Below are 16,645 nucleotides of genomic sequence, written 5' to 3'. Positions count from 1 at the left end.
GTCCAGATACTAATGATGCCGGTTGCAGATGGAAAAACAGTGGGCGGGATAGGCTTCCAAATGCATTCGCCTGCATTTTCTCCATACACGGGTGGATTCTCGCATTAGCATAAGCGAGTGAGCAGGCTGCCACGACCATTCAGAAAAGTGGCAGCAGAACCAATCAGAATCTGACCTGTTTTTTTTAACAGTTTTCAGATGGGTTGTTAGTTATTGTTGTTACACACTATGTGAAAACATGAGGCATTGATGGAGTTACATAATGTACCTTGCAGAAAATAATACGCTTAAGAAGGGTATAATAGGATTAATAATTGTACCCGCACATTAGCAAATATACCCCTTAGTACATGAATTCCCGGAAATATAAATAATTTTAAAAGGGTACTCTAGAGCTATCAGCAGTGTGAATTTAATAATGGCATGTGACCAGTAAAGACATTAGTTCCATAACTCAGACACAAACTGTTACAATGTCACTTTCTTGTATGTGACGTGTAAATGCGGAGCCATCGTCTGTGTGCTAGTTGCCATGGAGACAGTCTGCTCCAGCTTCCCTTCAGAGGTGAGACGGAAGATGCGGGAGATCTGTATCGGGAAAGACAAGGATTACTATTGGAACCCTATTAAAGTAGAGCTGAAAATATATATATCAACTAACTATGAATTGCTGCCCTAATGCAATTACAGCCCTAAATCCTCAGTGAAATCAGAATGTGGGAAATAATTATTTGTCCCAACATCTAATATCTCATTTGGAGAAACAAGCAACACATACTGTTGGTGGCACCTTTTACTACCTCAGCCTAAAATGTGACATGTGCAAGTTTGGCTGGCCAATTTGGTAACTTTCTTTTAGGAAATTGCCCAGCCAGCCATTGTCCTGTGTACAGTCCGAACCAACATTTTTTTCAGCAGAATGGAATAAAAGGGTCAGCATACAGCCTCTACTGGTGTGTATGTGGCCATCAGCTGTAATGCTGGTGATGGGGACACTGTGACCCAGCTACTGAGCCTGGAGCCTGAATAGCCAGATCTGTGCTATTTGGCTACATATTCACACAAATTTGGCTGTTTACCAATTGAGGAGAATGACTATATATATACTATAGAGAGAGCTATGGTAAAACTTACCCTTGTTAATGCTCTTTCTTCGAAGTCCATAGGGTCCACAGGGAGACAATTGGGTGTAGGTGGTGGATAGGAAGACCGACACCAAACAGTTAAGCATTTGCAATCCCAGAATTCTCCGGTCCTTCCCCCCCTATATCCCACTCCCAAGGCAATCAGTTTGTCAACAAGCCCAAGGCAGGAGCAGGAGAGGAGAGAAGGAAGACTGGTACACAGAAGAATCACTCTCTCACACGACGGAGAAGGAGACCGGTGACCAAGAAACGTAACCCACAGAAGCCAGGTGCGTCAGGGCGGATGCCCTGTGGACCCTATGGACTTTGAAGAAAGAGAGCTAACAAAGGTAAGTTTTACCATAACTCTCCTTTTCTTCTTTAGGGTCCATAGGGCTCCACAAGGAGACCATGGGGATGTCCCAAAACAGTTGTTCAAGGGCGGGGACGCTCCTGAGCCGAAGAAAGAATCCTGAGAGGCAAATGCATCAAAGACATGGAATCTAAGAAAGGTGTGGACAGAAGACCACTTGGCTGCCTTGCAGAGTTGTTCAGCAGACGTGCCACGGCGGGCTGCCCACGAGGGGCCCACAGAGCGAGTAGAATGAGCAGATACTATAGCCGGCACTGGAAGGCCAATCTGCGTGTAAGCCTGTGAGATAGTCATGCAAAGCCATCTGGCCAGAGTCTGTTTGTTAGCTGGCCATCCCTTCTTGTGGAATCCATATAGGACAAAGAGGGAGTCCAATTTCCTGATGGAAATTGGACTCCCGAGAGGTCTGGTGATTGAAAGGCCGGAACCACAATTTCCTCATTAAGCTGGAAACGAGAGACCACCTTGGGAAGGAAGCAGCGTTGCATAAAAATCTAATTTTTTTTATATAAAAAAAAAAAATTGGATTTATCTGATTTAAATCGGATATTTTATTAAAAAAGTTTTTGTTTTTTTAAGTAAACTGTTTAATTTTAGATGTTTAAACCTTGTTTTAGTAAAAAATGAACAATTTTTGAAGTGAGAACAGTAACAAAATAAACACAGTAATAGAATAAATGCACACTAAACAGTTGCATCAAAAAGCACAATTAGGCTCTAAATTTCACTCAGTTGTTTGAGTCTGAGTCAAACATTTACATGTCTTTGTCCACGTCCTCACGTTTGTCCTCAACAGAAAAGGCTCTGTAGAATGCAACCAGCTTAGCTGCTTTTTCATTTCCCAATCTGTTGCGTGTTTTGGATTGTACAAAACCGTACGTTGAAAAAATCCTTTCAATTCCTGCACTTTATGAAACTGCGGTGAACATCTGTTTCAGAATATTTACGACAGAAGTGTCTAACTGAAGTTGAGCTGTGTAGGACATCCACCAGGCTAGAGGAGAGTATCGATTCGGGACATTCAGTCTGATATATTTACCAGCTGAACATTATTCAATTGTGATTAATTTATCATTGAGTGACAGAAAAAGTTTTTGACACTATTCTAAACCAAAATCTCTTTTTTTCAACTTATCAACCATTGATCATTTTATTATTTAGTAATTTTCAATTGTCTGATTATATTTTTGTGTTTATGTGCCTATTGCTTTTTATGTCTCTAATTTTTCATGTATGATTTGATTATTAAATATCCTCATTTTTTGTATATTACCGTGGTTTCTCTTTTCACAATTGTGTTTTTTGTGGGGTTGCAATTTTCCCCTTTCTTTTATTAACTGCTGCAGTTACAATTTTAACAGTGTATTTAAGCGCTTGGGTATTTTTTCCTTCTTATGAGCAAACTCTATAGCAGTCTCAATTTAAGCAGGACTAAGATTTTTTTCCCCTGTACCCAGGATCAAGTAGATTAGCCAGCAAGTGGGCATCTGTGAGTGCAATTTTAGCTATTGCCTTTGCCATCTTTACTACATTGCTGTGGTGTCCAATCTCTTCAAGATCATCTAACAGCTTCTTCCACACTTGTACGACATCAATGATTGTGCACAATCCAGAGCTACAGGTACATCATTTGATTGAAATAGTGCAACCCTGATAATTTAAATCATCAGGGTTTTTTTTTCAGTAGATTAACCAGCCGTGCCTCTTGTAGAAATGGTTACCTGAAGCTGGTGGTGAAGAACCAATGGAGAGTGTGCCAAGAGCAAGAGGTCGTTAGGGACTGCTAGCGACAGAGGTGCCGTGACGTGGCCTAGCAGCCTCCCAAGTATTTGCAAATGCATGCAACTAATATCTCTGAATTTATATTACCATATAGTCTTCATATATTGTTGCAAGTATAATTCAGTGTGCTGAAGAACAATAGGGGGTTAACTCCCCCCCTTTTTTCTATAGCGCTACATAACCTGGCTCCTAGGAGAGGTATGTAGAGGGACAGGAACCAGCGTTCCCAGAGAGAGCTGCAGCTGCTGCATAGAGAAAATGGCCGCCGGAGATCTCTGAAGGGGCGGGGGAGGAGGATTAGCTCAGGGCAGCAAGACCGCGGTGGACTGGCGCCCTGAGCTGGGGGAGGGGCCACATTGACAGAGCTGACCTCCCCTTGCTGACTTTTAACCACCGGTTCCCTGGTCTCTAGCACCAGTATACATGCCCTGGTGGTCTAGTGGAGTCCCGGACGGACCGGTGTCCACGTTAGCACCTCCGGTCTGTCCCCTGAGACCAGAGATAAGACTGGCAAAATGTGAGTAAAGGCGAGCGGTAACCCGCTTTACCTGTCCCCTGGTGTCCCAGCTGCGGTCTGGGGTCCATCCGCAGGACCCGCTAGCCAGGACCCCGGGAGCCCCGCCGAGAGTACCAAGCCGAGGGCTGGAGTCGCAGCGTCGCGGAGGGGTGATGGAGCGGCAGTACAGACGTCCGGAGGACAGTCTAGCGCTGCTTGCCCGTTAGTATTAAAAACAAATAAAATAAATCATAAAAATAAAAGCTTGGGCTGCTTAAATGCAGCCCACTGTTCTAATAGTGATCCGGCTCCTGCCGGACACCAAGCAAACTGATTGCCTTAGGCTCAGGGCCAGAGCTTTCTGGGATTGCAAAAGCTTAACTGTTGTCCGGTCTTCCTATCCACCACCTACTCCAAAATGTCTCCCTGTGGAGCCCTATGGACCCTGAAGAAGAAATATTATATAATGGACTGAAGAAACATTTTTATATGCAGATTGTAATTCTGGTTTACGTACAACTCAGATTTTTTGCGATCTGCGCATGCGCACAATCTGTGCACGTGCGGATCTGTGTCTGATTCGACGGTCGCAGTGCCCCTAAGCAGCAGCATGATTGACGTTTGGGGGTGGAGACACCCAGCTTCCCAGAAAACAGGGGTGTGTCGAGGACAATGTTTGTATCTTCCGACGCAGCATCACTGGCCCCGGCAGCATGAAAACACCGGCCTTCCTTAGTAACCTGAGGGTTACTCACATGACCGATGTTCAAGCAGAGTGATCCGATGTTGTGTTTTCCATCTTGTTATATTCCAGTAACCTATATTTTGAGTTTAGAGTCTGTGTACAATTATACCCTATGCTGATGTACGGTATTATTCTGCGAGGCACAGACATAGTTGGGCACTTGATTTCTTACCTTCTGTACATGAGGCTCTTTGGCAAAGCTGATCCTGCTGAGTGAGTGTGAGGTCAGACTGAGCTGTTCTCCCTGCACCTCTCCTTCTTCCACTTCCACAACACCTAATCGCAGACAAGGGAGAGCTACATAGCATTAACACAGTAGTGCTCCATGCATGACTGATCTACCCCTGAAATGAGGTACGCCATCACTAAAAACGGTATTGCCCCATTCCTGAATTACTTAAGGCCAGCTACTAGTGCTACAGCCTGAGGCAGAACTGTAATAATCTAACGCCAGGCAGACTTTGATCAGATATGTAAGATGTGTCATACTACAACTATATAGCTTGTAACAGCACGTGTCCATTTGCCTCATTGCAAGTCTGTTTTCTAAATTCAAAACAAGTCCATTCAATGTATAGCACTCCTTTGATGTACCAAGTGACAGGTTGTCCCAAAAGAAGCCAGTTTTTCAGACTGGTATGTGCAATCTATGAAAAGGAAATAGGGGGTGCCCAATAGTGTTTCCCCTCATCATTTAACAGATAATTGCTTAATTGTTTTTTTATGGTACACACATTTATTTTACCTACAGTATATTCCATTGATTATACAAAAACTGTGCTATTGGTACCTCCTGTTTTCCCATTCACACACAGCTGCCCCAGCATATTCAACAAACTATAGAATAAATATATGGTTATTTAGCAAACCTGGCGGGTGTGGATGGCACTGAAGCTTTTCGATTTTTAATCTTTCTTGACTACAGAGATTCCAAGGGGTTTATTTTACTTTTGTTGGTGTTCATGACCATTATTTAAAAGGGCAGTGCTTTTACTAGCCGTGCCTTGCTAGTAAAAGCACTGCCCTTTTAAATATCTGGCATGAACACGAATAAAAGTGTTGGATTTTACATCCTGACACTTAGTAAATAAACACCCAAGTACATGTCATTTTTCCATGAACATGTCTATATCAGTATGTGGTTGGTACCGTGCTGGGCTTACCTGTGTTCTGAGCACATATAAATGCCACTTGGTTGGTCCCAGGCTTCACACGGATAAATCCACATTCTCTGTGCATTGCCCTCCCCGATTCTGGGTTAGAGGCACAAAACCTGCATAACAACATGAAAACACAGGAATTGTACTATAAGTTATGTATACATGCAAATCATACTGCAGTTTATGTACACTGCCTATAAATACACCGTTTACCTGCTTAAGTCATACTTCCGTCTTCCTCCTTCTGTCTAACATACAATGTCTTACATAGCGGTCCTGCAGAATGTTTGAAGTTACACCAGTTCCAAAAACAGAAAAGCCATAAAACAGGGGTTTAGACTGTAATAACGTTAGTAGATGGAGGAGTCAGTTTAGGCCTAACTACACCAACTACTTTGCAGCCAACGGCAAGCAGGTACCATTGATTAGTAATAGCAGATAATATTACATGCACTACATGAAACCAAATTTCAGCTACATTGGAAAGACATGGGGGTCTACTGCAAGAATATATCATATCCCACTCACATGAAATTCAGCATGGGCTGTCCAACATGAGAGATGACCACTTCCTCCACGTAGTGAAAAGATGGGATAGAAGGAAACTCCCCTTCCCCAGCAGGATCAGATACCCAGCTCCCCAGCATCCAAGCCAGAGGCGCCACAGCTGGGTTCAAAGGTGGGCCATCTGTAACAATAATATTTACATATGAATGCAAAGGAGACCTAGAGAAACACACCACACGCATAGCACAACCCCCTGGCCAAGCCTGTATGGGAAATACCTGCACATTCGTGTGCAGTGACGTCCGCATTAAACACAAGCTTAGAATCAGCAAGGATCGCTATTGCGATCACGCACGCGTTCTCACTGCGAAGATATGGTAGTGATTGTGATCGCAATGCCATAAGCAGACTAACATAAGGACGCCCCAATCTGTAATACTGTACTTAGCAAGACTACGAAACCATCGGTAACATCGAGTACCATCGCAGCCTCACGCACACACTTGCACAAGCTCTGACCTTACTCAGGAATTGCTAACCTCATCGCACACTGTGGAAGCCCAAGCTGTGTATGGCATCGCATTGGCTAATTTATGCACGCCCCTGCAACGGTTTTGAAACACACTGGCACGCCTGCGTTTCACCGACCACCCCGTCTCCACCCCCAGACGGTGCTTCCTGTAAATCAATATGCGATGGGTCTGTGTAGTCATTGCGATGGCAGTCCAATCTTTGCGCACTGCGATGTATACGCAGAATGCAACAATCGGCCAATTGTGTGCGTAATCGCAGTTGCGATCGGTAATGAATCTGGCCCTCTGTCAGCTACCACTACTATTACTACGTGCCTGTACTCCTCTCGCCCACTGGATGATCACATAGATTTTATGATACAAGGGGGCCTATGTATCAAAGCTTGATGAGAGAGAAAATTGTGACATATAAATAACCAATCATCTTCTAACTTACATTTTATAGGCTGTGTTTGAAAAATGACAATTAGGAGCTGATTGGTTAATACTTTTTCTCTCACACTTTTATCTCTCATCAAGCTTTGTTACATACAGGGGTATTGAATATGGAGCGAAAACTCAGTTTCTGCAATGTTTTTGCTCAGATGACGTCATTTTCGCCGCTTTTACTTTTACACCGTATTCAATTTGAAAACTTTTCGCCGGTGCGAAAAGTATATTGCATTCGACCCTGCGAAAAAGTATCACCAAGGAATGGGTGGCGAAAAAAAGTGCAGAATTGGGGTTTTGGGGTGCAACATTTCGGAAACCACCCTGCAACCTTCAGACAGTCCCCCCAAAGGTTAACTGTGTCAAAAAATAAAAAAAAACAAAAAAAAAAAAACCTCAGAAGACCCCAAAAAATAAGAGTAATGGTATGACATACCTTGTTAACTCTTTTTCTTCGAGGTCCATGGTGTCCACAGCCATTACGTTGGGTATGAATCCCGGTCACCAAACAGTTAACGCAAACAAGTTCTCTGCTCCCAGGATGCACCGGGGTTCCTCCTCATATACCCCACCCCCTGCCTCAGGTAGCCAGTTCGTTACCAAGCTCAAGCAGGCAGCGACAAACAAAGGGTAAGAAAGAAAAGACCCATACTCACGAGTCCAGACTCTCAAGAGAAGAACTACGGAAAAACCTCCCCCAGAACTACAGGTGCGCCTGGGTGGGTGTCCTGTGGACCCCATGGACCTCGAAGAAAAAGAGTTAACAAAAGGTATGTTATAACATAACTCTTATTTTCTTCTTCGTGGTCCATAGGGTCCACAGCCATTACGTTGGGGATATCCCAAAGCACTAACCCTACGGGCGGGGACGCTCCTGACTCTCGGAAGAGAGGAGAATCCTACACCCGAAGGAGGCATCCTGAGAGGCAAAGGTGTCAAAGGAATAAAATTTGACAAAGGTATGGATGGAAGACCATGTGGCTGCTGTGCATAATTGCTCAGCAGAAGCACCACGGCGGGCCGCCCATGATGGACCTACCGCTCTAGTAGAATGTGCCGTCACTGAATCCGGCACCCGCATACCAGCCTGTGTATAAGCCAATGAAATTCCCATGTGAATCCACCTGGCCAGTGTCTGTGTACTGGCTGGCCAGCCACGCTTATGACAACCATAAAGCACAAAAAATGAATCGGACTTCCTCCATTTGCTCGTGCGCTTAACATAAATTCTCAACGCACGGACCACATCCAGGGAAGCCTCACCTTGTAAGAGACTTTTGCCCTGAAATGCTGGAACTACTATTTCTTCATTAATATGAAATTTAGACACCACTTTTGGAAGGTAACCCTCCCTAGTACGTAGCACTGCTCTATCTTGATAAAATACCAGGAACGGCTCCCGGAAGGAAAGCGCAGCTAAATCCGACACTCTACGTGCCGATGCAATAGCAAGGAGGAATACCGTCTTTGCTGTTAGCCACTTGATGTCTATTGAATTTAAAGGCTCGAACGGAGGAGCTTGTAAAACCTTCAGAACTAGAGTCGAGTCCCACTGAACAACCGGGGAAACGAAGGGAGGTTGAATCCTCAACACCCCCTGAAAAAAGGTCTTTATATCTGGTCTCAGAGTAATTTTATGTTGGAACCAGACTGAAAGAGCTGACACCTGTACCCTTAAAGAGGCCAAGTGGAGCCCTTTTTCCAGCCCGCTTTGAAGAAAATCAAGCACTCTGGATATCAGAAATTTCTGTGGATCATACCCTTTCAGTTCACACCACTGAAAGAAAGTATGCCAAACCCTATAGTATATACGGGCAAAGTATGATTTCCGTGCCTTCAACATCGTCCGTATAACAGACTCGGAAAACCCCTTCTTCCTCAAGACGGAGGCCTCAAGAGCCATGCAGTCAGCGATAGCCGATGAAGATCCGGGTACCAGCAGGGACCCAGATCCAGAGATCCGGTCTCAATGGCAGAGGCCATGGAGTGTCTATGGAGAGAGACCGTAGATCTGTGAACCAGTGCCGTCTCGGCCATGCCGGAGCTATTAATATGATGGTGCTGCCCTCTTGTTTGATCTTTCTGACAACTCTGGGCAAAAGAGCAAACGTGGGAAACAGATATACCAGCTTGCAATGCCACTTTACTGTCAGTGCGTCTACAAACTCGGCTCTCGGATCTCTTGTCCAGGATCCGTACCTGGGAACCTTGTTGTTCCTTCTTGATGCCATCAGATCTATTTCTGCTAGACCCCACCTGTCCACAAGGTTCCGAAAAACCTGTGGATGTAGGGCCCATTCTCCTGCATTTATCTCTTGCCGACTGAGAAAATCGGCCTCCCAATTCAGGATTCCTGGAATGAACACGGCAGATATCGTGGGCAGATGAGTCTCTGCCCATACCAGGATCTTTGATACCTCTGCCAAGGCAGCCCGACTCCTTGTGCCCCCTTGATGATTTAGGTAGGCGACCGTGGTGCAATTGTCCGACTGTATCTGCACCGACCTGCCCTTTAAGATTTCCTGAGCCTGCACTAAAGCTTTGAATATAGCTCGGAAGACGGCTTTCCGCCACTGACCACTTTCCTTGGAAAGTGTGTGACCCCGTCATCGCTGCCCAACCTTGAAGACTGGCGTCGGTTTTGACTAATGTCCAATCCGGCACCCAAAAGGGGCGACCCTGCCAGAGATGCTTTGTCTGCAACCACCAGGTCAGGGACAACCGTACCTCTGGAGAGAGACGCAGCAGCTGAGACCTGATCGTGCGATGATCCTTGTTCCAGCGAGACAGAACTAATTGCTGCAGTGGTCTGGAGTGGAATTGAGCGTATTCCACCATCCTGAAGGTGGCCACCATCGACCCCAGGACCTGCATGGCTACTAAAACGGAAATCTGCCTGTTGCGAAGCAACCTGCGTATTCGTGATTGTAGGGCAAGGATCTTCTCCTCCGGCAGATATATTTTCTGCACCACGGAGTCCAATCTCGCTCCCAAATGACACATCTGTTGTACCGGACAGGGTGAAGACTTTTGCCAGTTTATGATCCAGCCGTGACTGTACAGACATGATACTGTCAGCCTCAAATGATCCTGTACCTGCTGTGGGGACTGCCCCAGCAACAGGAGGTCGTCCAAGTAAAGCAAAATCCTGACGCCTTGGCGTCTGAGGCATGCCATCATCACCGCCATCACCTTGGTGAATACCCGAGGGGCTGTGGACAGGCCAAACGGCAGGGCCTGGAACTGAAAATGTTCCTCCCCTACCGCAAAACGAAGAAATTTTTGATGAGCCTGTGTGATTGGGATGTGAGGTAGGCATCCTGTATATCTAGGGATACCATATAGTCCCCCTGTTCCATTGCCAACACAATCGATCACAATGTTTCCATCCTGAACCCGGGGGCTCGAACAAATTTGTTGAGCTCTCTCAGATTCAGAATAGGCCGGTATGACCCATTCGGTTTCTGAACCAAGAACAGATTGGAGTAAAACCCCTCCCGGAACTGATTCTCTGGCACCGGAATCACTACTTCTGATGCTAGCAAGGCAAGAATAGCCTTCTGAAGGGCCAAAGCTCTTTCTGAACCCACCTGCGGGTTTACACAAAAGAACCTTTGCGGAGGAGTCCTCCAAAACGTCAGGGCGTACCCTCGGGAAACAACTCCTCAAACCCAGGCATCCTCCGTTGTGAGGTGCCAGGGCTCTGAGAACCGAAGTAGTCGGCCCCCCACCCTGGGATCCCCCAGGGGGAGGCCCGTCCCATCAGGCCACTGGTTTAACCTGGACCATAGATCCTGGACGTTTGTTCTGCCAGGGCTTCCTGGGTCCTGCCTTTTTTGGTGGAAATCTCGCTGAGGGCTGACCTTTGGCCTTGCCCTGCGGCCGAAACCCCCGAAAGGACGCCCTCCTCAATTTAGACGAGGTTGCTGATGGCAAACCTGCCATCTTTGAGGCTGCCATTGAGGATACAATTTTGTCCAATTCTGGACCAAAGAGAACACCTCCTATGAATGGAAGGAATTCTAGGGCCTATTTGGACCAGGTATCTGCCTTCCAATCCTTCACCCAGAGGATCCTACATGCCACCACGGACTCTGCTGAAACCTTAGAGGAAAGGATCCCTGCATCCAAGGCGGCATCTCCCAAATAAGAGGCCCCTTCTCTAATAAAGGAGATCATATCCAGTTGCTCATTAGAGGCATCTGGTAAAGACTCCGTTAGAGTTTTGGCCCACTCCTCAATAGCTCTTGCTACCCAGGCAGTGGCCGTTCCTGCCAGCGAAAAAATATGATATATGGTAAGAACTTACCCTTGTTATCTCTATTTCTACAAAGTCCATAGGGTTCCACAGGATACCTTGGGGTATAGGTGATGACGTCAGGCACGAACACCACAGAGTTAAATTTTCAGCCTCCCAGGATGCACTAGGGTCCCTCATCCTATACCCCACCCCCAAGCCAAGGCAATTCAGTTTCGTAACAAGCCATAGGCCGGAGGAGGAGAACAAAGAGAGAGAGGAAAGTCTGGAACACACAAGAATCACATTCTCACCAGAAGGAGACGGAGAAACCAGTGACCAGATCAAAGCCCATCTGCAGTACAGGTGCGACAGGGCGGGAGTCCTGTGGAACCCTATGGACTTCGTAGAAATAGTGATAACAAGGGTAAGTTCTTACCATATCTCATATTTTCTACTTCAGGGTCCATAGGGTATCCACAGGATACCTTGGGGATGTCCCAAAGCAGTATCCTTTAAGGGTGGGGACGCTCCTGTGCTGTAAGGAAAATCCGCCGCCCGAAGGAAGCATCCTGAGAGGCGAAGGTATCAAAAGCATAATAATTACAAAAATATGTAAACGTGGCTGCCAATCACCGCTGAACTGCTGAGGCGCCACGTCGAGCTGCCCACGAAGGACCCACAGACCTAGTAGAAGAGCTTTAATAGAGGATGGAACAGGAAGACCTGTGAATCCATCCTGCCAAAGTTAGAGTAGTGGCAGGCCAACCCTTTTTATGGAAGCCAGAAAGGACAAAACCGAGAGTCAGAGTCTGATTTCCTAAATGGACTGGTATGGTCAACTTAAATTCGTAGAGCCCGTACCACATCCAAGGAGGCCACACCAGCAGACAGGACTGGGGAAGTAAAGGCCTGTACTATAATTTCCTCATTGATGAGGAAACTAGACACCACTGTAGGTAAAAAACCAGGGCAAGTGCGAAGCACTGCCCTGTTCCTAGGAAAGATGAGAAAAAAGGAGGTCTACATGACAGAGCCCCCCATTCTGCGATCCTACTGGCCAAATCAATGGCCAGAAGGAATACAGTCCTAGCCGTAAGTCATTTGAAATCCACTGAGCCCAGTGGATCAAATGGCGGTCCCCTGAGAGCCCTAAGGACCACAGCCAAATCCCAAGGAGCCACCGGTGGAACAAAGGGATGCTGAATATAACGTACACCTTGCACAAAGGTGCGGACCTCAGGAAGAGTAGCAATCCTACGATGAAACCATACTAACAGGGCAGAAACCTGCACCCTCAGGTAAGCAAGGCGAAGAACGTTATCTAAGCCCACCTGTAGGAAAGCCAACACTCTGGATATCCGGAATACCCGAAGAGCATAGCCTCTAGGGCGACACAACTGAAAGAAAGTATGCCATACCTGATGGTAAATTGTTGCAGATAAAAGCTTCCAAGCTCTTAGCATGGATAGAGCCCCTGTTAACTATAGAGCTGGAAAACCCCTAGACCTTAAGAGAGCAGTCTCCACCGCCACACCGTCAAGGACAGACAACCCAGGTCCGGGTATCAGCCAGGATCCTGAGACAACCGGTCCAGGTGTAGAGGCAACAGCTTCGGAGTGTTAACTGAGAGGCTCCGAAGATCTGAGTAATAGTGCCGTTTGGCCCACGCTGGAGCTATCAGCAGGAGCGTGCCTTCTTGCTATTACTGGAAGAAGGGATAATGGAGGGACAAGGTACACAACTTAGAAGGTCCACTGGACCTACATACGTCTACCAGAAGAGTCTCATCTCTGAAAGGCTCCACTTGTTCACCAGAAGATTGAACACCTCCGGATGAAGCGTACATTTCCCTGAATGCATGTCTTGACGGCTAAGAAACCCTGCTTGCCATCTGAGGATTCCTGAATGAACACTGCCGATGATGGCAGGGATATAGCCTTCCACTCAAGCCAGAATTCGGGACACCACTGTTAGTGTCGTCTGACTTCGGGAACCTCCTAGGTGGTTTACATAAGCCATCATGATGGCGTTGTCAGACTGTACCTGCACAGTATTTCCGTGGGGGACCTGTCCTGCATGCTGGAGAACCTTGAATACTGCTCAGAGTTCTCAGATGTTTATGGGAAGCGCATAATCTGCTGGTGTCCACCTGCCCTGGAACAAGTGTGGACCCGTCACTGCTTCCCAGCCACGGCTACTGGCGTCAGTCATCAGAAGGACCCTGTCCGCAATCCCAAAGGGGTTGCCCCTTGTTTAGGTGAGCTTTCCGCAGCCACCAGGCCAGAGAGAGACAAACCTCCGGGGAAAGCACTATTGACTTTATCCTATGGGGCAACCCATACCACATTGCCGCGTGAATAGACACTCGGCGACTCTGCAGGCAACTGCGTACCTTTGCCTGTAATGCAGAGATCTTTTCCTCAATTACAAAGATCCCCAGATGTTGGGATATGGAGCATCCACTGTGAGGAATCAGAGAGGACCATTTCCAGTTTATCAACGTAGCAACACAAATATTGTCCGTTGCAGATGGCACTGAAGTATCTCTGGAGACCCTGGTAACAACAGGAGGTCACCTGGATAGGGTAACAAGCGGACCCCCTGCATCTGCAGGTGGGCTGCCATGACCCTGGTAAACCGTGAGGCACGGAGGCCAGACCAAGTGGCATTGCCAGAAACTGGAAATGCTTATCGACCACTGCAAACCTGAGGAAAACACTGGTGTGCTAAGAAAATAGGGATATTCAGGTAGTCACCCTGAATATACCCAACGACACTACAAAATTCCCAGACTCCATTGACTGATGGAATGCACCTGAACCAAGGAACCCTTAAGAATTTGTTGAAGGATTCAAGGTTGAGGATGTCCTGGTAAGACCCATTGGGTTTCTGTACCAGAAAGAGGATGGAGTAATACCCCGTTCCCCTTTGGGGCAACGGAATAGGTACTATAACTCCTGCCTGGGGCATAGAGAGTAACACCCTCAAAAATTACTGGTCCTTGTCTTGAATTGACAAAAGACCTGTAACGAAAAACCGTCTGGAAGACCTTTACCGGGAGGAGAGGACATACCTTCAAGAAAATACTTCTCTTACCCCAGTGTCCGTGGTGGTCAGACACCAGGACTGGGTGAACTGGAGAAGCCGGCCTCCAACTCTGGGGTCCCCCGAGAGGAGGCCCGTCCCGTGAGGCTGAAGGCTTATAGTCCAACTTGGGAGTAGGACGTCTTGTACTCCAAGCCTGTTCTAATGGCTGAGCAGATTTCCTGGCTACTGACTGTCTTGGAAAGCTGTATTTTAGACTTACCCTGGCCTCACAGGGCCGAAAAGACGAAGCCTCAGACCCCGATGGGGCTGTAGCCGATGGCAGACACGCAGACTTAGCTGCTGCCTGTGGGGCCACAATTGTGTCCAGATGAGGGCCAAACAGGACCTGTCCCGTAAAAGGCAAAGCATTCCAAATGGAATCTGCGTCCGCTTTCCAAGAGCGCAACCACAGGGAGCGGCGAGCCGCCACTGCTGTCGAGCCGCTACTGCTGCCGAGGAGATTCTGGAAAGGAGCAGGCTATATGTAAGACTGTCTCATTATGAACGTGGCTAAGTCTCTGAGAATTTGCCACTATCCACCTGCTCTGCTGGAGAGACAGTGTGCAGAGATCCAGTTACCTACCCAGCGCTCCATGGCTCTGGCTCCCCAGCACTGGACGCCCCTCCAGCAAGGGAATAATTGGATTCTAGATATATTTGCACCTTGCAATCTGTAACCTCCTTCAAGGAGGATCTGGAGGGCATGGGCAACGTAGCACTCCTCACCAAAAGGTCAACCGTGTTTGAGGCTGGAACCGCTCACCCGGATTTTCCACGCCTCCTCTAAATGATCCACCTGACCAGATAGAGGAATTACAGTGGCAACACCCTTATCCTTAAAGAAGGCATATTTGGATTTAGCCACGGGGGATATGTAATAACCAAAGCCGCACGGACTGCCCGTAGAAGGCCAGGTATATAGACTTTAGACCCAGACTACGCCTCCTCTGCACTAAGGGGCTCGTGTCTGAAAAAGTCAATAATTTCACCGTCATCAGACATCATGATCCTTGGCCGTCTGAGACCCAAAAGGCCGTTTAGAAGGCCGAAATGGTGACTCCCCCTGTAAAACGTCCATCAGGTGCTATACCATTTGGACAATAAATTCACCCACACAGGCTCCTGCGAGACCTGGGGGGGGCGAAAAACAGGATACACTGGGGCACCATCAACTGCCCAGGGACCCCTGCATGTGATGAGACCACCACTTGCTGCGATAACCCCTATGGGGAAACACAGGGAGCGTTGCCCACAAGGGCTGTAAGCATCTTAGCCAGCTGAGGGCGGTCCCTTTTTGTGCAGGCACAGTGACAGAAATGGGGCGTGATATATAATACAACATGCCCTCCATAAACCCTCAGCGTCTACATATCCCTCCGCTAACTGCACATTATATCAGCACATTATAGCTGGAAGAGGATATCCTCGTTCACTTTCCGACATGAGGAGTGTGAACGGAGCTTATGTGACTTCCCACACAGAAAAAACACGTTTACTGTGAGGTAATAAACACCCTGCAACACCGCACCGCAAGGGCTGTAGCAGAAGAAGAACAGGGATAGGAAAATGGCTGACAGTCAGAAATGAAAGTACAGGCAAACAGCGCTAGCATTTAAGTCACATACTATGCAAAGATAACATCCTGCATTACAAGCACTGCAATCAACTACACAGACCAGAGCCTGGTAGGAAACAGTGCTGCATACACTGACCTTAATTGAAGGAGAGGTATGCGGGAGACCCGGACCGCAATGGCACCTGTATCAGCTTCCAGCAGCGTTTGCCATCCCCAGCACATGCAGAGAGAAAATGGCCACCGAGGAGCAGAGAGGAGGCGGGCCCGGGGGAGGAGCGCTGACTCAGCCCGCTCAGACCGCTGTGGAATGGCACTGTGCAGTGGGGGAGACGCCGGCTGTGAGATAGGGAAGGCGTTCTCCCCTGGCCTGCTATTAACCCCTGGGATGCCGCGCTGTACCGCACATGCTGCGGTCCGCTGTCCCTGGTGGTCTAGTGGAAGGCGCAGGATCAGTACCTGGCCCCACGCGCAGCCGGTCCCCAGGGAGCCCCCTGCCTGGGGACCAAAAAGGACTGTGTTACCGGCGGGTGCCCACCGCGGGACCCCACCGCTTACCTTATCCCCCGTACATCCGGCCACAGTCCAGGTGTCCA

At 47.7% G+C, this 16,645-nt stretch overlaps 1 protein-coding gene across 1 annotated transcript in view; it reads right to left on the bottom strand.

The window, feature by feature from the left end:
• Positions 1–396: 396 nt before the first annotated feature.
• The window catches only part of THAP4 (THAP domain containing 4), a 38,963-nt gene continuing 22,714 nt past the window's right edge, over positions 397–16,645 (bottom strand). The window contains exons 3-6 of the mRNA XM_088479217.1: positions 6,209–6,368; positions 5,684–5,793; positions 4,693–4,796; positions 397–588 (exon numbers count right to left, since the gene is read on the bottom strand). Of these exons, the coding sequence (XP_088335343.1) occupies positions 469–588; positions 4,693–4,796; positions 5,684–5,793; positions 6,209–6,368 (494 nt within the window). The 3' untranslated portion in view covers positions 397–468. The remainder of the gene's footprint in view (positions 589–4,692; positions 4,797–5,683; positions 5,794–6,208; positions 6,369–16,645) is intronic.

This window comes from Taudactylus pleione, unplaced genomic scaffold (genome assembly GCF_031769625.1).
Source record: "Taudactylus pleione unplaced genomic scaffold, aTauple2 ptg000229l, whole genome shotgun sequence".
NCBI lineage: Eukaryota > Metazoa > Chordata > Amphibia > Anura > Myobatrachidae > Taudactylus > Taudactylus pleione.
This window is presented reverse-complemented; position numbering and strand designations above follow the sequence as displayed.